Raw genomic sequence first — 21574 nt, forward strand, 5'->3', positions numbered from 1 at the left:
CCATTTAGGCTATGACCACAAAAAAGACCATGTTTTTAAGACCTTATTTATTATTGTGTACAACTAAGTACTTAAACCAGTTAATAAATTAGTAATTTTCGGCAGAACTATCGATAGCATCGCAGACCTATCGACTCCCGGCCATCGCCAGCTTGTTATTGTTTGGTTTTGTTTGGGCCCCCTTTGTTATGTTGGTTGGGGGGAAAAACGCGCAACGTGGACGTGGACTAGAACAGAGCAGCACAGAGCATAGCTCCCGGCGCACCGCACACCTGTGCCCACCCCCTCCCGAAGATACGAAAAACACCTGTAACCCCCCGCCCGCCCACCGACGCAACGCCACCAACGAGTGTTCTTCACTTCGTTTCAGTTCTGGAGAGGGTTTTTTCAAGATAGCATCTGGTTGATCGCGATCTGATGATCTGGCAAATGCGCACAAATATACACAACACACACACATAGCGCGTCTATAGGAATCCGGCGATCCATGAGCGAGGCGAAGATGAACGGACGCTCCATACGCATCAACCGGCTGCCCGCCACCATTGTGGCCATCCTGCTGACCATCGTCCTGGTCTATTTCCTCAATTTCCACCAGGAGGAACGGCCGGCGATCTATGGCCTGCTGCGCAGCGAGAATCCCAATCGGGTTAATCTTCGCAAAATGCTGATCGCAGCCATTCAGGCTGCCCAGCGTGGCGGCCTGGAGGTCCTCGATGTGGCCCGTAGTCGCAAGCTGAAGGAGCGCAGCAAGGGCAAGACGGACGAGGGCGTCAATGACCCCTTCACGGACGCCGATGGCCGTTCGCATTGTGTGATGAAGCAGGGCCTACAGCGCATCTTTCCCCGCGTACAAATCTTCTCCGAGGAGGACAAGGAGCACTGCAAGCAGGCGCACAGCTACGATCTGGATCCCACGGTGCTCCACGAAACCGCACAGATCCCGGATGTAGCTGTGAATGCGCAGGATGTCACCGTCTGGGTGGATCCCCTCGATGCCACCAAGGAGTTCACCGGTGAGGATGGGCAGGGATCTCCCGCCAAAGTCTCTTAGCTTGAATACATGTTCATGTGATATTCTCTAAAGAATTTGAATTTGTACTTTCAATATTTGTCTGTCAATTCAAATAAGAGTTCTACGTTTAAGCCTGTAAAGTATGATAACTATGATGCATACTAATTGCTTGCTTTCCCATTCGCAGAGGAGCTGTACGAGTATGTGACCACCATGGTGTGCGTGGCGGTGGCCGGCAGACCCATCATCGGCGTGATCCACAGCCCCTTCAATGGCCAAACGGCCTGGGCCTGGGTGGGCAACTCGATGTCGGAGTATCTGGCCAGTCTGCATCCGCAGCATGCTCCGGACAACCAGGCGCCCATTATCACAGTCTCACGTTCGCACACGGCGGGTGCCAAGGATTTGGCCCGTGGCATCTTTGGCGAGGATGTCAACCTGCTGACGGCGGCGGGTGCGGGCTACAAGGTGCTCCAAGTGGTGGCCAACAATGCCACTGCCTATCTGCACACCTCCAAGATCAAGAAGTGGGACATTTGCGCGGGGGATGCCATACTGAATGCCCTGGGCGGCACAATGACCACGCTGAATGATCAGTTGATCAACTACGGCCCAGAGGAATCGCCCGTGAATACGGAGGGTCTGCTGGCCACCTTGGAGCGGCATGCCGAGTACATGGACAAGTTGTCCAAGTACAGGGCGGCGCACAATGGCAAGCTGGCGTAGGGGTTAGCCAGCTCCAGCACTTGGACCCTCTATTCCCCTCTCCACTGATCATCGTTTAGGCAACATTCAAAAATAGCTCTAAGTTCTAAAGATGGAAACCTGTTTTTCGTAATCTCGATATCTGTTTGTGCGTGTGCTTCTTTTTTTTGCATAATTACGTTGGTTGTGCGGCGGCGCGGCGGGGTCATGAACCCGGACCGAACCAAGCCGCCCAGTTGGCTCAAAATAAACTAATTTTAAATTGTAAGCCCTTTTTTTCGACTTTTAAAGGGGGTCTTAAAATGTGAGTTGCTAATTATCCCTTAATAAAACTAATAATAATGGGAGTTTTTCTAGATATACAGATAACAAAATACTTTCCAAAAAAAAGGTTAAAAAGTTATATTAAATGAGTATAATTAAGTTTTTGTTACAATTTCAATTTTAATTTGTTTAATAAAAATTTGTGATACTTTTTTCAAATAGCGGAGTTTCCCTCCACATTTAGCAAGGACACAAGCCACAGTTTGCCAGCCACTGAAGTATCGATACACCGCTTGGGCACAACTATCGATAGCACGCAGGTACAAGAACACTCCCACCGCCATTAAAACTTAGAACATTTAAGGCGTAGGGTAACACTTTTTTTTGTACAAAAAAAGCGCAGTGTGTTGTTTATTATGCATTTGTGGAAATATAAAATTCATTAATTAAATGTGCACCACGCCCGGCATGTAATCAAACGCCGCGCTTGAAAATGGGCGGCCAAACGAACGAGGGGCGTGGAGATCGCCCCCCACCTCCTTCTGCGACGCTGCCCCTCCTGCTGCTGCTGTTGTTGTTGTTCCTGAATCAGACGCCGACTGCGACGTCGACTGCGACGTCGACTGCGGCAGAGGGGGGTCAGGTGCAGTCGAGTTCAAAAACGGAAAATCCCCAAAATCCGGAAACAGCCATCTCCTCGGGACCGGCAACGCCATCCTGCCCACGAAAATGCAGCTGCCGCAATATATCCGAGAACATACACAGCCTAAAAGTTCGCTGCGATGAGCAGCAGATAACCAACTGGCGGGAACTGGAATTCGGAGAGGATGTGATGTCCAGCGTGGTCAGCATGTAAGCCAAGACCTGGGATAACCCCCTTTGGCATCCCCTTACTAAATATACTAATATACAACCCCCTTTTTATAGCAATGCCAGCAAGAACTCCATTGCGCAGATTAACGCCACGGATTTCGCAAACTTTACGGATCTCAGGCGCTTGGATCTGTCCTACAATCTCCTCACCGAGCTGGATATGAATACCTTTGGCAGGAGTCTGCCCCATCTGGAGAAGCTGAAGCTGGCGGGGAATGCCATTAGCCACATCTACGAGGGCACCTTCGAATTTATGACCAAGCTCAGGCTGCTGTAAGTCGGATATTGTAGATATAAGCATTGTAGGAAGAAGATAGCTATGCCTTATAGTCTAAAATCTGGTATTATGAGGCTCTAACAGTATGCACAGCTCAACATAGCCTTGTATTTGGTTTAGGTAAAGCTGTTTTAAAGGATTGGCTGAGCTTAGTGAATGAATCTCACGTATGTTGTAGATGTAAAGATTGTAGGAAGATGATAACTATGTTTTACAGTCTAAAAACTGGGATGTACAGCTCAAGATGTCCTATTATTATGTTTAGTTAAATCAGTTTTTAAGAATCGGTTGGATATAATGAAGTAATATTTGGTCTATAGTAAAAGGGCTTTGCTACAGATGTATTTATAAGGACCTATTGATAAAAGAATTTGTAAATGATCTTCATGTTCGCAATAACAAGTAGAACTTAAGTACACCATTATGGTCATCCTTCTTAACCTATTTCCACCTTACCATTCACAGCGATCTGTCTGGAAATCCCTTGGCCTGCGATTGCGGTTTAATCTGGTTGATTGCCTGGTCGACCAGACACGAAGTGCGCCTCCAGCCGCCCCCGAAATGCGAATCCCCCGGCAACTTTCGCGGCATGCCGCTGAAGAAACTGCGGGTGGGCAAGGATTTCCATTGCGAGACGCTGCTGCAGCCGTTGCTCGAGCTGATTCCCAGCCAGAATCAGGTGGCATTCGAGGGCGATGAACTGCAGCTAAAGTGCTATGCCCCGCGGGTGGCCATCGGAGCTCCCAGGGAGAGCGAGGATCTGCCCACCAAGGCCTATGTGTTTTGGGGATGGTCGGATAAGATACGGGCGAAAAACTCCACCGAGGATATCATTTACCATGATCCCATCAAGGTTTTCGGCGATGTGAACCTGGAGACGGGCCACTCAACGGACTCGGGCATCCTGCAGTCGGTCCTGCGCATCGCTAGCCTTACACAGAATCACACGGGGATGTGGGACTGTACGCTGCGCAGCCAGCAGGCGAATCTCTCGCAGGCCATCGTCCTTCATGTGGTGGCCAAGGGGACGCTGTACTGTGAAGCGCGTGTGGTGCACACGAACAAGGGCACCTACCACTGGCCCAGGACGATGCGGGGCGAGACTGTGCTGCAGGAGTGCGTGGAGGAGCCCAGCGATGCCACCCAAGCCCGTCGAGCCTCGCACGAGTGCGGACCGTCCGGGGAGTGGCTCAATTTGGATACGGAGAGTTGTGTCTACGTTAGCGAGACCACACGCATTCTGGAGCAGTTTGCCAAGGTGAATCTTACCCTGACGAAGGGTCAAAATGCCCTGGAGATTGCCCGCCGTTTGCACAACTTTACGCAGGCGCAGACCCAACTGAATCGCATACGAGATCCCATGGACCTGGAGTACATTGCTCGCACATTGGTCAAGTACTTGGATCAACTGGAGCAGCCACAGCAGCAGCAGGAGATCAGTCATCTGCTGATGGACATCGTTTCGCAGCTGCTCAACCTACCGGCGCATCTCTTTCGAGCCGCACAATCCGAGCAGGGCACTGGCCAGCGGCTGCTGCACGTGGTGGAATCGTCGGCCATGCGATTGGCCTTGGCCAGCACCCAGGCGGAACCGCTACCCGCGGAGATGATACCCTGGCGGGGATCGCTGGCCCAGCAGCGCAACCTCTTCGTGGAGTTCTTCAACATTAGTTTGGATGCCTTTGTTAGCTTGTCCTGCGTTTGGCTGGAGCAGAGTCCGCGGGGCTTCCAGTGCAATAGCGCCAACGACACGATACCCATGTACGAGCATGGCGATATCGATGCTGCCATCCAGCTGCCCTACAGCGTGATTGGAAATAGCTCTGCAAGTTCACCGACTGCCTCGCCCATTCGCAGTCTCCGCTTGATGATCTCGCTGCACAGGAATGGCAAACTGCTGCCCAATCTGAGGGGAAGCCACAATGAATCCTTGTCCTCTGCCATCATTGGTATTTTGGCATACAGCAGCGAAGGAGAAGCCGTTCAGTTTCGGGCCGAAAACGAACTAGATCCGGAGGAGGACGTGTACCAGCAAAGAGTGACCGTGATGCTAAGGGCACACCCGTATCACAATCCACTGAGTGCGCCCCAACCCGCTTGGTGGGATGTGGAGGAGCAGCGCTGGGAGCCGAGCGTTTGCCAGCAGCACTACCAGCATCGCACCCTGGTCATGTTCAGTTGCAGTCGCACGGGATACTATGGGCTGCTTCAAAGGAGTCGGTATCTGAATGATTTCCGAAGCGAGGAGTCGGGCGCCATGTTTCGGCATCCACCGGCTGCGGTCTACGCTGGATGCGGCCTACTCTTCGCCTGTTGCGCCTTCAATGCGGTGACTTTTGCTGTTTTCGGCAGAGCTGTGCGGATCAACCGGGTGCAGCGGCATGCTCTGGTCAATACGTGGTTGGCCCTAGGTGCACTGGCTCTGGCATTCTCGCTGGGAATCTACCAAACCTCCAGCCAGCCTCAGTGTCGTCTGCTGGGATTGCTGATGCACTACCTCGGCTTGTGCGTATTGCTGTGGGTGTGTGTGAGCCTGAGTAGTATGTACAAACGGCTGACGAAGACGACAAGCTCGGGACAAGGTCAGTGCCAGGGCCAGGATATGGAGCCGCAGCGGGAGCGAGAGCGAAAACCCATACTGGGCATCTACCTGGTGGGCTGGGGCATTGCCCTGCTCATCTGTGGCATCAGCAGTGCCGTGAATCTGTCGGAATATGCCACCTACGATTTTTGTTTCCTGCACAGTGCAACCACACTGAACGCTCTCCTTGTGCCAGCCGTCATCCTTGTGATCTTCTGCGGCATTTTGGCTCTGTGCATATACTACCAACTGAGTCAGCAGGCGGTTAATGTGCTGCAACTGCAAATGCAACAGCAGCAGCATCGCCAGTACTCCGATAACAACACGCAGGCCACGGAGCACATCGATCTGGATTGGCTGGATGCGAATGGTAGTGCCACCACAGCTGCGATTGGAGGCGGTTCGGGCAACCACGGCGGTCGCAAGGAGCAGGATCACATGCAGGAACAGTACAGCACGCTGAGCAATCCTCTGAGCAGCATTGTGGACGATTTCGAGCGCTCGAATCTTTCCCATCTGCGTGGTCACTTCATTTTCCTGGTCTTGTATGCCGGCGCCTGGTTATCCGCCGCCGCTTACGTAAATGGTGGCCAGGAGCTCTATGTTATATTCTTTGCCGGCTGCTGTTCGTGTCTAGGCATTTTCCTGCTGATTTTCTACAACCTGAGCCGGAACGATGCCCGTCAGGCCTGGTCGCAGGGCAGAGATGGACGCAGCAGACCTGCCAAGTTGGTAACGTACAACAATGGTAGCCAGGCGAGGGGCGCACACCCGTCGGGAATGATGCCCGGACCCGGAACGGCCATGATCAGCAACTCCATTGTGGCCTACAAGGCGAATCCCGGTCCTGGCAGCTTGTACGAGGCAAACAACTCGGCGGGATCACGCTCGAATAGCCAGTGTTCGAGGAGCATGCGCAGCCAGACGAGAAGTCAAACGAGAAGCCAGCAGGAGCAGCTGCTTCAGGCCAACGGAGCAGGGGGCGTTACTATTATTAACAACACCAGCGGCCAGCAGGGAGCTGGAGGTGGAGCAGCAGCCGGCGGAGTATCTGGCTCAGGAGGAGGAGGATCAGTCCCGCCTCACAGCCTTAATGCCCTTCTCCATGGATCCAGTCACGACCTCATACCCTCGGCGGAGCTCTTCTACAATCCCAATCAAATCAATGTGGCCCGAAAGTTCTTCAAGAAGCAGAAGCGCCTGGCCAAGCGGAACAACTTCGAGCTGCAGCGCCAGACGATGCCGCAGATGCAGCTCCAGATGCAGATGCAAATGCAGCTCCACAGCCAGCACAGCCTAAGCGATGCCAGTTCGGAGCAGCTGTACAGCAGACACCACAATGCCATGACTCTGCTGGCGGGCGGCAGCAAGATAAACAACACTAATCTGCACTACAAGAACCAGGGCTCGCCCATGGCTGGAGCTCCAAAGGAACATGGAATGGGTATGGGTTCCGGGGGGGATTCCATGCAGTTCAAACGCTTTGTGCCGACCAGCGCCTCGTCGGCGTCCAAGATCATGCAGGCCAATATCTACACAAACATCCCGGAGACGTTGACTCCGCAGCATGAGGTGATCAAACTGAGGGCCAATGGTCGCACCAGAACACCTTCCCTGCTGGATGAAACTCTGCATGAGCAGGATGACGATGAAGAGGAGGAGGAAGAGCACGCTCAGGCGACCGCAACGGTCGAGGAACCCGAGCCCGAACTCGAGGAGGAAGATGCCAGTTCTCTGGACGAACATGCTCCTTTGTATGCCAATACCTTGCCACCGGCCAGTGGGATGAGCAGCCTGTTCCGAAACCGAGGACCCTCCCAACAACCCATCAGCTCCACACCCGTTAAGCAGCCCAGTTTGGAGGCCATGAATAGTCTGGGCCTGCCGGAAGTCAGCCTAGAAGAACCGCTGCTGCAGAAGCACGAGATATATGTGTCTAACTCGCTCCAAGTGACCACCAGCAATAGCATCCAATTGGACGATGACTTTCCTAGTGTCCTGATCCGTTTCAGTCAGCAGCAGCAATCCAAGTCGCTGAACAATATCAGTGAGATGCTGGCTGGCGGTGGAGGCGGTGGCGTAAACTCGCCCGGATTGGATAACCTGGGCGACCAGGAAGAGTCCAGCCAGCTGTCCATCAACGAGGCCAGCACGCTGGAAGAGCAGCAGTTGCGCCAGGTGTACTCCTGCTCCAGCAGCAATCTCAGCCAGCTAAAGGCGCACCATCCGGCAACATCGGTGGACACGGAGGACGATGGACGCCTGCTCTCCGGCAGTCCGACGAACGAGAGCGATCTAAACTACCAGAACTCGGAGATCAGCATTCGTAGTCATGGGCTCTATGCTCCCCAGGCGGACAACGATCTGAATTTAACCCTAACCGATGATTTTCGCTGCTATCAATCCTCGAATGCCAGCGATGCCGATGTGGATGTGCTGAATGAGTTCGACGATGAGTTTGTGGCCGCCACGGGTGGTGAAAGGGTGGCGGGAGATCCCGAGCAGGATCACCATCACGACCACGACCAGGACACCTCCATCGATGAGCTGTACGAGGCCATCAAGTGCCGCAGTCCGCTGAGGAGCAAACAGGAGGCCGTCGAGCGCTTCGAAAGGGAAAGAGAGCGAGAACGGGAAAAGGAGATGGAAGCCAAGCCGCTGAGCAATTCCCACAACGAAAATCTGAACGAGACGATGGAGGACGATAGCAGCCAGAGCAGCGTGATCTCGTACATCGATCCCAGGGCAGCCAACGAGCCACGCGCCTTCCCCAGCTAGCTCAACCCACTCAGCCCGCCCCTAGTTAGATGTATATAGAATATATACAAGATGTATAACACCCGAAATCCCACCCGTCTCCCCGCTTGGCCGGCAAACAAATGGTTAACGTGCCAATGCCAAAGTATTCCTGTTTCACGTTTTGTACTCAACCCACTGACACTCGCCAACATATATCAGACTTTTATATATCCAGAGTGCTTATATCCTAAGTTCGCCCACTCAAAACCCAGCTAACTGAACTTGTAATTATAGTAAGGCCCCCCTATTTATTATTATGACTAGTATTACTCCACTAAACGCACCCAGTTTCAAACTCACCGGAGAAAACTTCATCCAATCAGAGTCCATTAGCTGGTCACTAGGCTACATCGTACTGCATTTCATCACAACGCCTAGAAATCACCAAACACCAACCCAACCCACCCCAAGAGTCCTACACACATTTAATAAGTTTTAAATTCAGACAAAGCGAAATCCATTTAAATGTAGGCTAAGTTTATATTTAGATATAAATAAATGAAATGTTCACTTAAAATAACTAACGTTTTTTTAATAGGTTCATAATATTTAAGGAGTTAACTTTCCCAAACGATCTTTCGACCAATAACTAAAACATTTTTGGGGACGTTTTTAAGTTTATAAAGAGATTACAAATGTTGCATTTATTACCGGGACTGACACTGAACACATTCAACAAACTACTTGTAAAGTAGATACAATTTATAATAGCAATTTTATCATAATAATACAATGATATTTGTTCAACATCGTCATGGAGTGTAAGGAGTACTGATCATCTTGATGAGAATGACGCTACTTTCCAACAGTGGTTAAGTTACACAATTTATAAAGTAACACAGAGTTGGAAAGTAACATCAGCGGCATCGCCTCGACAATCAGTTTGATTAGCGTTAGGGGTTTAATCTTAAGTAGTAACAATAACAAGATAAGTGCATAAACTATAATAAGATAATACGATATTGCTGATGCCTGGACAGAGCAGGATGCACCTGCTCCCCGGGCCTGTTGTGCATGTTTCTCATGGCAATGCTTCATCTCACTCCGGTTGGGTGATTCTCCATCAGCTCCCAGAGATTCATAAGCTCCGTATGGACTTCCAGCGTCGCAGCAACAAACACGACGAGGTCAGTCCGCTGGAATATTGGCTAAATTCGCTAATATTTATGTTGCGTGTTGGAATGTCGATTTTCTCTTTTATAGTCTGTCCGAAAAACAAGTTGATAGATCAATTAGCTCGGTATTTTTTTTTAATTAGAACGGGGTGACGAAAGATGCTGACCTTGTGGGCTTGTGGAATCTCCGTCGGAGATCTGTGTACGATCGTTCCGTTGATGTACAGCATGTTAGCCGCCGCCTCATCGGGCAAAGTCAACTTTTGGTAGGTGAAGCTACCTACCCGCTCCATCCGCTTCACGATGTCCTGGCAGGTGGCACTAGTGCTCACGGCCAGCACATCCGGTCCCGCCATGGTCACATAGTACTTCAGCCTCTTGGAGCCGTTTACCTGGATGGAATGGGCACGTAGGTGGGTGTAATATAAACATTAATAAGTTACACACTTTATAGACAATATAATATCAAATTAGGTGTCCCAGAACATAATGAGATGTATGAAATGTGTTGTTAAATGATTATAATAATATTAAATCTCTAATTATTATACTTTTAAGGTATAATAATCTATCATATCTATAAGATACTCATAGAAGATGCATATGTTTGCTGATTTAATATATGATCTTTACAAACAAGAGATCATACCTTATTTCTTATCTTATAATAAGATAAGATATATAAGTAACAGAAGAAACGGGTTGTTAAATGATTTAAAGAATGTTAAAATGATCATTTTTATAGACGTGAGGTATAATAATTCAGTTTATCCATAAGATACTTATAGCATATGCATATGTTCGCTGACTTAATAGAGAATCTTTATAAACAATCTTATGTATTTACCCGAATCGGCGTCACAGGATACTCGGGAAAGGCCATGGCCACCGCCCTGGCGCCCTCCTCGTTGGTGAAACCAGAGATGCCCACAAAGAACTCGCGTCCTTAAATAATATTTATGATGAAATTTGGCAGCAAATGGTAGGCTTTGATCAAAACCTACCCGTAAAAAGCACATCTCCGCCATCCAGCTGCGCATTCAGGTCGTCAAGCTCGATAACCGGAATGTCCAGCTCCTTTTTAAGGATAATGGCCATGCTCTCGGCCTCGCGTCGCCTCTTGGCATGCTCCGATCTCCCAATCAGGGCCACTCCATTGCAGATCACGGCACTGTTCTCCACGAAGACGCCCTCGGGCAGCTGGTCATCCGGCGGTAGCTCGATCACGTCCAGGCCAATGGACCTCAGGAGCGTGCAGTACTGCTCGTGCTGCTGCTTGGCCAGCTGCACGTTGAACTCCCCTTTCTCCAGCAGCGCATCCGAGATTCTACGGCGGATTTAAAGCGTTTAACAATGGCTCTGTCAATTGAGGGGAAATGCCAGAGCGTCTGAGTGGGTAAACGAGTAATTGATAGAGATGTGTACCCAATATACCTATGTGTATGCTTATTACAGAAAGTCTTGGTCAGTTCGTTGCACCCTAATTAAGCTTGATGTGCTATTTAAACTACAAGTTTACTAATAGGTTGACTAGGATAGAACTGGGTGACTTACCCACATATTAAATTAAATCTTTAGTTTTAAAAAGATATTATAAACGTAGTATAGAAAGCAGCTGCAATATCTGTTAGAAGTTGAATACTGGATAGGAGTGTTTTTGATTTGTTTTAGAGCACAGAACCTTTTGAGTTTGAGATACTTCTGTAGTTTTTTAACTCCATTTTCTAAATAAAACTGATATGAATATTCAAATTATCTAGAAATACACAGGGGTAGTTAGCCACCTACTTACTTAAAGGGATACGATTTGTAACCCTACCTTATATCAAGGACCTATCTTGGGAGGGACAATACTCTATCACCAAAATCACTTGGAAAAAGTGCAGGGACACAACATTTTAGATAATAAGATTTAACCAAGGCATCCTAAAGCCTGGTTCCTAGGATTTGGGTGGTTGGGAGGTGGAGGTGCGGCCCCACCCACTACCCACTGGCATGTGTACCCACGAACGATTGGTTGGGTGACCTAATTCCGCGCCACTGGGGCACTCCCTCCTCCGGATCGGATCCGCCACTCAGAATGCAGCGGAAATGGATCAGGATCTGGGCTCCACTCACCTGGCCACAATCGCATGTGTGTATTTGGGCGACATGGTCGGCGGATTGGCCACTTCCTCGACGGGGATGCAGATGCGGATGCGAATATGCGGATTGGATTCGTATTCGGGTGTGACCGCTTGGCGAAAGCCAATAAAAACTCGTCTCTGCCAGCTCTGGTCACTCTGCAAGTCACTGGAATATTTTTATTAGAGTCTAAAAATTTTATAAGCCAAAATTTCTTGTAGTTTGTGACACGAACAAGGTTAGTTTTTAATTAAATACAAATTATTATTTCTGGGAAAAAAAACTTACCAAGTCAATTACTTAAAAATATAATATTTTTAGAAAACTCTCAGTAACCAGCGAGAACAACCTAACTTGAAATTGATTTTTATCAAAATTTTAAATATTTTGAGATAGAAATCTTGAACATAATTTATAAATGTAACGTACTTTTTTGTGATATCAGCAAAAGCGTGACTCTGGGTGAACGGTCACGTCCGAAGAAGTGACCTTAAAAGTAGCCCGCTCTAGCGCTGTCGATAACGCACCGATAACTCACCGATAGCTAACGCATACACATCGCCAATTTGGTTTGGGCATTTTCTCGCATGCAAATTGCAAAAAGTGCGTGCATTTTTCGCATTTTTCCGCGCGCACAACACTCCGACAGCCGTGAAATTGATGCGACCAGTTGTGGACAAGCAGTAGGCATGGACGAGGGTGAGTAGACATGGCGGAGCCAATCCCCGCGAGCGTTTCATTGATGGCGGCGTCTCGTGCAGATTATTCGGCGTCATCTTCGGCCGGCGGCGGCGGTGGCAAGAAGGCCGGCGTGGGCAAGCAGCACAACACGCTGCCCTTCTGGGGCAACGAGACCTCGATGAACCTGAATCCCCTGATCCTGGCCAACATCCAGAGCTCCAGCTACTTTAAAGGTGCGTTTTACCTCTTATCCGTGGCTGTCTGCCCAGTGTAACCCGCCTTTTTCTCTCCCCGTCTCCGTTTCCACCGACGACAGTCCACTTGTTCAAGCTGAAAACCTACCATGAAGTGGTCGACGAGATCTACTACCAGGTGAAGCACATGGAGCCCTGGGAGCGCGGATCCCGCAAAACGTCCGGACAAACGGGCATGTGCGGCGGTGTGAGTGGTTTATGAAATGTAGCGCTAATCGTTGGCGATGCTTCGAGGAATCCCCATGGGCAAGCGTACTCATCTCTGTACCTTCTAATCATTTCCAGGTGCGCGGCGTTGGCGCCGGCGGCATCGTGTCCACGGCATACTGCCTGCTCTACAAGCTATACACGCTGCGCCTGACCCGGAAGCAGATCAATGGACTGCTCAACCACACAGACTCGGCCTACATCCGGGCACTAGGTAGGTGTTGGTAAGTCGCATGAGTTCAGCCGTCACATATGCCGTCGCTTGCTCCTGCTTCCTCAGCACACCAAAAGCACACCAAACATCACCCCAAAAAAAAGAAAAAACAACCAGGGTGGGTCGATTTGGACGGTTGCAAGCCACATATATAAGAGAAGGCCAGTCGAAAGGCCTTTGAATCGGAGTGGTGGAAGGTATTCTATGGACTGAACAACAGGCTCGTTTCATTTACAATTTCAAGTTGTGCCTTGTGCGAGAAGAGGACCTAGCATCTCCTTACATCTGCCTGCGAAGGTAAACGATATCATACTTGTTAAGTGAAAACACTTATATTTTTTTATCAAGCATTCCGATTACCTTCCATATTTGTACTGATTTTTTCCAAGTAATTCATTCAGCCTTTTAATAATTTCAATTTCATTAATACAATCTTGAATTTCCTGGCATTTTCAGAATTTCTTATATACAGTATTATAGAAGTTCCTTTTCCTATCCATGACACATTTGCCTGTTACAAAGTACATTTATTGGAAAACCGATTTTCATTTTTAAATCCACTGTTTTTTGTTCCATAATTTTTGTTGCATGTCTTGGATGAGCAACTCAATAAATTTGAATGAGAAGGAATCAATAAAATTTGCAAGACAAAAATCTTTAAAAACGCAGGAAATATTTTATATTGATCTTAAAGTAATACTGTTTGTCTGGGTTTCAAGAAATGTCCGTCAAACAAATCGAGCCACCCTACCATGAAATACACATCCTCCTTTGGCCAACCACAAGATCGACTCCTTAAAACGTTTCTAATTCCAAGTGTCTCCTTTTCAATCCTTGTCCCAGGCTTCATGTACTTGCGATACACGCAACCACCGAGTGACCTGTACGACTGGTATGAGGACTATCTGCAGGACGAGGAGGAGATCGACGTGAAGGCGGGCGGCGGCCAGGTGAGTCAACTGTATGAGCCACCAATCACACGTACCCAACACCACTTTGGAGCGAACTCGGTACTAACTTAGCCATTTGCAGGTCTTAACCATAGGCCAGATGGTCTACCAGTTTATGACCAAGCTGGACTGGTTCTCCACGCTTTTTCCGCGCATCCCCGTTCCGATTCAAAAGCAAATTGAGAAGAAGATAGAGCAATACTGCAGGGAGCAGGGTCTGACCGTCAACCAGCTGAGCACGGGTCGGGCGGCGGCGGCGGCTCAGGGCGCTGGTGGTGGTGGCCCTGGAGCCGCTGGGCAGGATGCCGACTACCAGGAGTACCAGGAGGCTGGTGCGGGCATGGATCGTGGAGGCGGCGGCGGCGGCCGTGGCGGTGGTCATGCCATGGCGGGCTCTGGCTCACGGCCCAATGCCTACCCCCCACCGATGAACTACCGCAACGATCATGACGATCGTGACTACTATGCCGCCGCCTCGGGATCGTCCTATGCCCGAGGTCGCGGCGGCTACGAGGATTACCCACCGGCACCACTGCCGCCACAGATGCCTTACGGTGGCGGCGGCGGCGAGCGGGAAAGGGAAAGAGACCGGGTGCGGGACAAGGAGAAGGACTACGACCGCCATCGCAGCAAGCACAAGAAGAAGCACAAGCACAGACAAAGCTCGCGCAGTCGCAGCAGAAGCCGCAGCCGGAGTCGCCACCGCTCAGAAAGGCACGATCGCAAGCGAGATGGCGGTGGTGGAGGTGGCTACGAACGGAGCAACAAGAGCCGGCACAACGAACACTACGAAGAGCGGGAGCGACGCCATCGGTAAAGACCGACCACCAATCACCCACCAATCATACCCACTCCTTCAATTGTTTTTACTACTAACTTACTTTGTTTCCGCCATCAAACTACACTTTTTTTTATTTGTCAATCCCTACCTACACTTTGGAAGCCGCAGTCGACAGTTGCGCTTCTTACTCAGGTTAAACACTCCCGAAAACCCAATATATCCCACAACTAACACTTAAACTAGACTAAATCACACTCAGACACAGCAGCAAGGCTATATTTTGTAATTTGTGAGTACACTTATGCTGATAAAATAGTTTCCAAGTTGTGTTTATGCAAATAAAGTCAAAATAATTTGTTTAAAATAATGTTTTTACTTTTTTCAGTTCCTTAAGGGCAAATTAAACTTTTGCGCTGGAATATTGGAAGCTTTATGATGGTGGGGATCAGAACAGGATTTTAATTCAATATTTTCCTTGGAATCGTGAATTTAAAAATTATTCTGTTCAAACGAAATGGAATAAAATAGGGTAAGGTCTCAGCCTCAATTAAGTACTTTCATAAATGTGCTGCCTACTTCAAAGATGTAAGTGTGAGTACCCTTTCCAGAAATTATTTATTTTTTATTGTAATTTTTATTTAATAAAGCTCAATAATAATAATGACAGGCTTCTTAAGGAAATACAATTATCAACTAATATATTGATATTATTACGACCTTAAAACGTTTTTAGAAAGATAGTTTTTAGTTAAAACAAGGCAGCTAAACTTGGAGCTAAAACTATGGCTGCTATAAACGTTTAAACATATTTATATTTCCACATCGGATTTGTATTTAAATAGACCGATAGTTCGCGTTGCAATCTTCTAGTTTGTAATACCTTCTGCAGAGTGTACAAATATTTATTTCGTTTTTTGCAGTAATTTGAAATGCTTGGCTTGTTTTTGGAGTTGTAAGGCACAGCTTTTCGTTTAAATATAATCGTTAGTGCTGCGCATATTATAAATACCATGGTGACTGAGACTCCAGTTTCCGAATCTCAAAATCGAATGCATGGCTAGGCTGTGTGAAAGGTGAACTAAGGCTGTTACAATTAAAAGAATAATTAAGGCACATATGTACAATGATGTTAATGCTCGGGTACTACATCAAATTTAGTGATCTGCCGTAGGAACTTTTCCCCCAAAAAGATTTAATGGTCCTTGCTCGGGCGCCAGTTAAAAGTTTCAATTGTAGCGTGTTCTTTGGTTTCAGATGAGTTTAAGAGTTTTTATATACACTGGTCGGCATAAGTGTTTTGACGAAACAAAAGTTAAATATACTCATAATATGAACTTACTTCTTGTGAGCTTTGGCATCAATGGAATGGTAATTTAAATGCCGTTTGAATGATACAATACTTTTCTTGACCCATTCAGTACTTATTGAAAAGGACGAATTTGTGTGAAAATCTACTCTATACACTTTTTTCCTCGTCTTGAAAACTTAAATTTTTTGATGCATAAAGTTTCTCCAAACAAAAATAATAGTAACTACAAAAATAATTTTTGAAAAATCAGCTTGCTTATATTTTTTATGATTTTTTGAAAATGTTTAGAAACACGCATTTGAGCCATATTTGTCTTTTTTTCATACAAATTTTTTCCGACATTGTCACCTTCATAAAATGATAAAAAATATAAGCAAAGTGATTTTTGAAAAATTCTTTTTGCAGTAACTATTTTTTTTGTTTGAAGAAACTTTTTGCATCAAAAAATTTTAGTTTTCAAGACGAGGAAAAAAGTTTTAAAAAAACCCAGAAAGATTCAATGGATCCTGTTTGGGCGCCACTTGAAAGTTTAGTCCATCGGTTTTAGAGGAGTTTTATAGGCTTATATATATATATATTTGTATGTCCCATCCTGTACCAAAGTTTTACGGGCTATGCAGCAGAAAGTTGAATAATAATCACCCAAAGAGATTCAATGGTCCCTGTTTGGGCGCCACTTGAAAGTTGGTATTATAGGGTGTTCATTGGTTTCAAAGGAGTTTTATAGGTTTATATATACATATTTGTATGTCCCATCCTGCTCCAAAGTTGAGGAACAAGCCAGCTCGACTGGCAGCGCGATTTTCCAGCTATGCGGCCGAGAGCTGAATTATAATCGCCAGTGCTGCGCACAGATTAATGGCAGCTCGGATCGGTCAGGTGCGACAGCTGAGACAGGCGAGGCAGGTGAGGCAGGCGGCCAAGCGGCCAAGCCTCTTGGCCCCGGAGTCGCCGAATTTCGAATATCAGTTAGTGTGCAACGCCTGCGCCGAGTTGTCGCCTCTCGCGCCGACCGTTACCGAAAAGCGTTCGCCGGGCGTCGAACCGTCGACGAGCAGTCGAAAAGCGGCGAATCAAATGTAATTAGCATGTGCCAGCACCATTAACAGAGCCACTTAAGCCAACAAATCCGAACCATAATCCAATTCAAGCCCCTGCCAGCGCACAGACATGCACCCATGATATGATATCAATGTCAGGCCAAAAGCACAAAAAAAACCAAAAAGCCAAGTCGGAGTGGATAGAGCGGGCCACAGTAAACGGCACACAATTCACGCGTGTGCGAATGCGCGCGTCAAATGGCCCGTTTTGACCATTTTGGGAAAACGGGCTATTGTGCGTGTGTGTGTGTGTCTGCTGTGCTGTGCCCGAGTGTGTGTGCGTGTGTAGTATGCCTATGGCCATAAAACATGGATAGCGGCCGAAAGCAAATGTGCAAAGTTTATGGCTGGGCCAGCACCTTTTCTCCGCTCTCTGGTCTTCTCTCTCTGCCCCTCGGCTTGTAAGCTCGGCCCAAGATAGAGCTGTCGGATTGTGGCCGGAAAATAGCTGGTTCTAGCGCGAATTCTTAGGAACTATCCATTTTGAAATGTACACTATTCAGATTTTTAAGAAACTAGTAAAGTCTTAGAGCCTAAAACATAAAACGTTGGAAATCTTTTTTTTTAAGCCTCAGTATACAAATTCTAGCCCATCTGGCGACTTTAACCCATGCCTAGCTTTGGAAATTAAGTGTTAAATATTTAAAAAGCTTGTGTTTTTTATGATATTTGCCTTTATTTCGCTTTTTAATACTTTTTTCTATATATAATATTGAAGTCACTTTATAGTTCTGTAAAACTGCAAGTGTATTGACATTTTGGCTTGCCTAAATTTATATTGTATTTTAGTATAACGTTAAAATACTGTCGGTTTTTATTTAATAATGCTTACAAGCTATTTTAAGTTTACTATCGTAAAACCTGTGCTTTCATACATAGCCTTTGTGAAATAGAAAAAAAACACTTGGCGTACGTGTCGTATGAGTAATTTTTTAATACGTTTAAGTATTATCCCAGGCGGTGATTTTTGCTTTAAATCATTTAACGGCGCAACTGTTTCAGATAGTGCAAGTTCGATAATTCTATTTTATTGAAGTTGCGACATTTTAATGTATGTTACTCATACGCAAGGTGGCCTTTGTTCTAAACGTCACATGGCGTATGAGTAATATTTAGGCGAACTTCAAGACTAGGGGTTTCTAGGGTTTCTGAATGTTTTACAGCGAACCCTATTATTATTTTATAAGAGGGTTTATGTAAGCTTTAAAATATATTCAAATTAGATAATTAGATACAGTGTATACCTATTACCGTGGCAGATTAGAGTAGCAATCTATCTGGAAAAAATCCGAACCGGTAGCTCTAATCTTTAAGAGGCTTTGAAAGCTTTCCGAGCTTCGGAACCCCGATTTCGGTCAGTGGGGCAGCAGAATCGTCGGGCGCTACGAAGGGGAATTCGTAGAGCTGGCGAGAGTGCGAGAATGCAACTGGTCATTATCCTTCACTATTTTTATTTGCGCTCACCTTTTTTTCAGTTTTCAGTTTAAAGTTTTTTTTTTTTTTTGTTGCCTACTACCAGCGTCTCTCGTCAAATGCATTGACGTAATTGGCCGAGCGCAAAACTTAGCCGTATATCGATCTCGATCGCAGGTGTGTAAACCTAAAGTGGTTTTGATTTCACAACCGCAAAAGAGCTGGGGGGGGGGGGGGGTGTGTGTCTGACTTGAAGCTGTTACCACGTCATTCCGCCGGTGCCTATCCGCGTCAGCAACTAGCGTCCGTGCGTCTTGTCAGTCAACAGAAATAACGTATATCTACACTGGTCGGCATATGTATTTTGACAAAATAAAAGTTAAGTATACTCATAACTTGAATTTACTTCTTGTAAACTATAGGCATCAATGGAAAGGTAATTTCAATGCCGTTTGAATGATACAATACATTTCTTTACCCATTCAGTACTTATTGAAAAGGACGAATTTGTGTAAATCAACTTTGAAATTTAAAAAAAAAACTTTTTTCCTCGTCTTGAAAACTTAAATTTTTTGATGCAAAAAGTTTCTTCAAACAAAAATAATAGTAACTGCAAAAAGAATTTTTCAAATATCATTATGCTTATATTTTTTATGATTTTTTGAAGGTGACAATGTCGGAAAAAATTTGTATGAAAAAGACAAAAATATGGCTCAAATGCCTGTTTTTAAGCATTTTCAAAAATTCATAAAAAATATAAGCATAATGATATTTGAAAAATTCTTTTTGCAGTTACTATTATTTTTGTTTGAAGAAACTTTTTGCATCAAAAAATTTAAGTTTTCAAGACGAGGAAAAAAGTTTTTTTTTAAAATTTCAAAGTTGATTTACACAAATTCGTCCTTTTCAATAAGTACTGAATGGGTAAAGAAATGTATTGTATCATTCAAACGGCATTGAAATTACCTTTCCATTGATGCCTATAGTTTACAAGAAGTAAATTCAAGTTATGAGTATACTTAACTTTTATTTTGTCAAAATACTTATGCCGACCACTGTATGTGTATATACAGAAATACAGTGGTCGGCATAAGTATTTTGACAAAATAAAAGTTAAGTATACTCATAACTTGAATTTACTTCTTGTAAACTATAGGCATCAATGGAAAGGTAATTTCAATGCCGTTTGAATGATACAATACATTTCTTTACCCATTCAGTACTTATTGAAAAGGACGAATTTGTGTAAATCAACTTTGAAATTTAAAAAAAAAACTTTTTTCCTCGTCTTGAAAACTTAAATTTTTTGATGCAAAAAGTTTCTTCAAACAAAAATAATAGTAACTGCAAAAAGAATTTTTCAAATATCATTTTGCTTATATTTTTTATGATTTTTTGAAAATGCTTAAAAACAGGCATTTGAGCCATATTTTTGTCTTTTTCATACAAATTTTTTCCGACATTGTCACCTTCAAAAAATCATAAAAAATATAAGCAAAATGATATTTGAAAAATTCTTTTTGCAGTTACTATTATTTTTGTTTGAAGAAACTTTTTGCATCAAAAAATTTAAGTTTTCAAGACGAGGAAAAAAGTTTTTTTTTTAAATTTCAAAGTTGATTTACACAAATTCGTCCTTTTCAATAAGTACTGAATGGGTAAAGAAATGTATTGTATCATTCAAACGGCATTGAAATTACCTTTCCATTGATGCCTATAGTTTACAAGAAGTAAATTCAAGTTATGAGTATACTTAACTTTTATTTTGTCAAAATACTTATGCCGACCACTGTATATGAAAAAGACAGAGAAACAACAACGCACAGCGAGCCAGAACATGAAAAAACGACAGAAAATCACATAAAACAATAAAAAAAAAATTGCATTTTTTAATTGCCCCTTGTTATTTATACCACATACGAGGAAGCGATGGGGGAAGGGGCTTGGTAAGGAGTTGAGTAATCACCGCGCCCTTGTCTACTTAGTAATCACCCCCCCCCCCAAAAAAAAAACACTGTCTGAGCTGTTGCGTCTGCGTTGTTCGTCGGCGACTGACGTCACAGCCGCTGGCGTTTTGGACAAAGTGCGATGCCGCACCGTGGGTCAGCCATCATCATCATCATTATAAACATTATACGGCCATCACATCATCATCATCAACATCGCACCATGGAGTGGGTGGGGATTTCGCACCAGGTGAATCACGTGCTTATCGTAGGGCATGCCAAAATCCCCAGATAATAAACATAGGCCTCTAGTCCATAAACCTGTCGATGGGAAATTGACTTTTTTATTTTCTTTTTATATAGTACATAAGCATATGTTGTGGGGAAGTATCACAAAAGTGTAAGAACCATTTTTAAGCTAATGACACTTATATAACCCGCAACGGAATTTCTGTAACTACAATCAGTTTTGACGTAGGTCGTTGGTTTGTGGTTTAGTTCTACGTACATGTGAACTGACTTATTTCGTAAGTCATGTACGCAAAACGGTTTCAAGTGGACTATTCCCGGATTTATTTTCGAGGAATTTAATCGGCTCCATTTATTTTCTTTTTTTTATAAAAATAATACTGTTCCCGAGAAAACTTGAAGTGAAACGATATAATATTATTATTTGAGTCACAAAGTCTGATAGCTATAACTATCACAAGAAAAAAACCAGCTGGAAACTTATTTATAGACATAAAGTTACACATCTCTATTTTTGAAAATGTTCCCAGAGTTGATTACAGACAATAACTTAATTTGTTAACACTTCCGTATAATACTCATATTTATTACTAGGCTAATAAATCAGCAGGCGGCATAAGTTATTAATTTAAACCGATTAGTCAGTTTTTGGGGATGTAATTATAAGACCTTTAAACTATAAGTTGAAGTTTTTTTTTAACTTGAAATATAAAGAAA

General features: G+C 45.3%; 4 protein-coding genes across 6 annotated transcripts; 3 read left to right on the forward strand and 1 right to left on the reverse strand.

Moving 5' to 3' along the window:
* Positions 1-155: 155 nt before the first annotated feature.
* On the forward strand, positions 156-1988 carry LOC119558367 (putative inositol monophosphatase 3). The gene is made up of 2 exons (XM_037871878.1): positions 156-1016; positions 1203-1988. Exons 1-2 carry the CDS (start codon positions 488-490, stop codon positions 1739-1741), a joined length of 1068 nt encoding a protein of 355 aa, XP_037727806.1. The 5' UTR covers positions 156-487; the 3' UTR covers positions 1742-1988.
* Positions 1989-2354: 366 nt separating this feature from the next.
* On the forward strand, positions 2355-9034 carry LOC119556208 (adhesion G protein-coupled receptor A3). The gene is made up of 3 exons (XM_037868167.1): positions 2355-2836; positions 2912-3130; positions 3600-9034. The coding sequence occupies exons 1-3, from the start codon at positions 2478-2480 to the stop codon at positions 8491-8493; spliced, it is 5472 nt and encodes a 1823-aa protein (XP_037724095.1). The 5' UTR covers positions 2355-2477; the 3' UTR covers positions 8494-9034.
* An 89-nt stretch (positions 9035-9123) lies between these two features.
* Positions 9124-11862, reverse strand: LOC119556209 (N(G),N(G)-dimethylarginine dimethylaminohydrolase 1). Its single transcript, XM_037868169.1, has 5 exons — positions 11748-11862; positions 10634-10956; positions 10477-10574; positions 9797-10021; positions 9124-9718 (listed from the first exon to the last, which is right to left on the reverse strand). The coding sequence occupies exons 1-5, from the start codon at positions 11780-11782 to the stop codon at positions 9593-9595; spliced, it is 807 nt and encodes a 268-aa protein (XP_037724097.1). The 5' UTR covers positions 11783-11862; the 3' UTR covers positions 9124-9592.
* Positions 11863-12282: 420 nt separating this feature from the next.
* On the forward strand, positions 12283-15204 carry LOC119558033 (pre-mRNA-splicing factor 38B). 3 transcript variants are annotated; one of them, XM_037871174.1, is made up of 6 exons: positions 12283-12452; positions 12515-12667; positions 12751-12875; positions 12974-13109; positions 13953-14059; positions 14142-15204. In XM_037871174.1, the coding sequence occupies exons 1-6, from the start codon at positions 12341-12343 to the stop codon at positions 14874-14876; spliced, it is 1368 nt and encodes a 455-aa protein (XP_037727102.1). In that variant the 5' UTR covers positions 12283-12340; the 3' UTR covers positions 14877-15204. The 3 variants fall into 3 exon arrangements, with proteins under 3 accessions (XP_037727102.1, XP_037727105.1, XP_037727104.1); XM_037871177.1 differs by lacking the exons at positions 12283-12452; positions 12515-12667; positions 12751-12875 and having other exon boundaries at positions 12990-13119; XM_037871176.1 differs by lacking the exons at positions 12283-12452; positions 12515-12667; positions 12751-12875; positions 12974-13109 and adding an exon at positions 13158-13406.
* Positions 15205-21574: the final 6370 nt, after the last annotated feature.

Source organism: Drosophila subpulchrella, chromosome X (assembly GCF_014743375.2).
Source record: "Drosophila subpulchrella strain 33 F10 #4 breed RU33 chromosome X, RU_Dsub_v1.1 Primary Assembly, whole genome shotgun sequence".
Classification (NCBI taxonomy): domain Eukaryota; kingdom Metazoa; phylum Arthropoda; class Insecta; order Diptera; family Drosophilidae; genus Drosophila; species Drosophila subpulchrella.

Bases quoted from the DNA above. Each gene is read 5' to 3' on its own strand.
- LOC119558367 (XM_037871878.1), top strand. From the start codon at position 488: ATGAGCGAGGCGAAGATGAACGGACGCTCCATACGCATCAACCGGCTG. The intron at 1,017-1,202 runs GTGAGGATGGGC...TCCCATTCGCAG, and splicing joins TGCCACCAAGGAGTTCACCG to AGGAGCTGTACGAGTATGTG.
- LOC119556208 (XM_037868167.1), top strand. From the start codon at position 2,478: ATGGGCGGCCAAACGAACGAGGGGCGTGGAGATCGCCCCCCACCTCCT. The intron at 2,837-2,911 runs GTAAGCCAAGAC...CCCTTTTTATAG, and splicing joins ATGTCCAGCGTGGTCAGCAT to CAATGCCAGCAAGAACTCCA. The intron at 3,131-3,599 runs GTAAGTCGGATA...TACCATTCACAG, and splicing joins ATGACCAAGCTCAGGCTGCT to CGATCTGTCTGGAAATCCCT.
- LOC119556209 (XM_037868169.1), bottom strand. From the start codon at position 11,782: ATGTCGCCCAAATACACACATGCGATTGTGGCCAG. The intron at 10,957-11,747 runs GTGAGTGGAGCC...AATCCGCCGTAG, and splicing joins ACACATGCGATTGTGGCCAG to AATCTCGGATGCGCTGCTGG. The intron at 10,575-10,633 runs GTAGGTTTTGAT...ATATTATTTAAG, and splicing joins CGGAGATGTGCTTTTTACGG to GACGCGAGTTCTTTGTGGGC.
- LOC119558033 (XM_037871174.1), top strand. From the start codon at position 12,341: ATGCAAATTGCAAAAAGTGCGTGCATTTTTCGCATTTTTCCGCGCGCA. The intron at 12,453-12,514 runs GTGAGTAGACAT...CGTCTCGTGCAG, and splicing joins AGCAGTAGGCATGGACGAGG to ATTATTCGGCGTCATCTTCG. The intron at 12,668-12,750 runs GTGCGTTTTACC...CACCGACGACAG, and splicing joins GAGCTCCAGCTACTTTAAAG to TCCACTTGTTCAAGCTGAAA.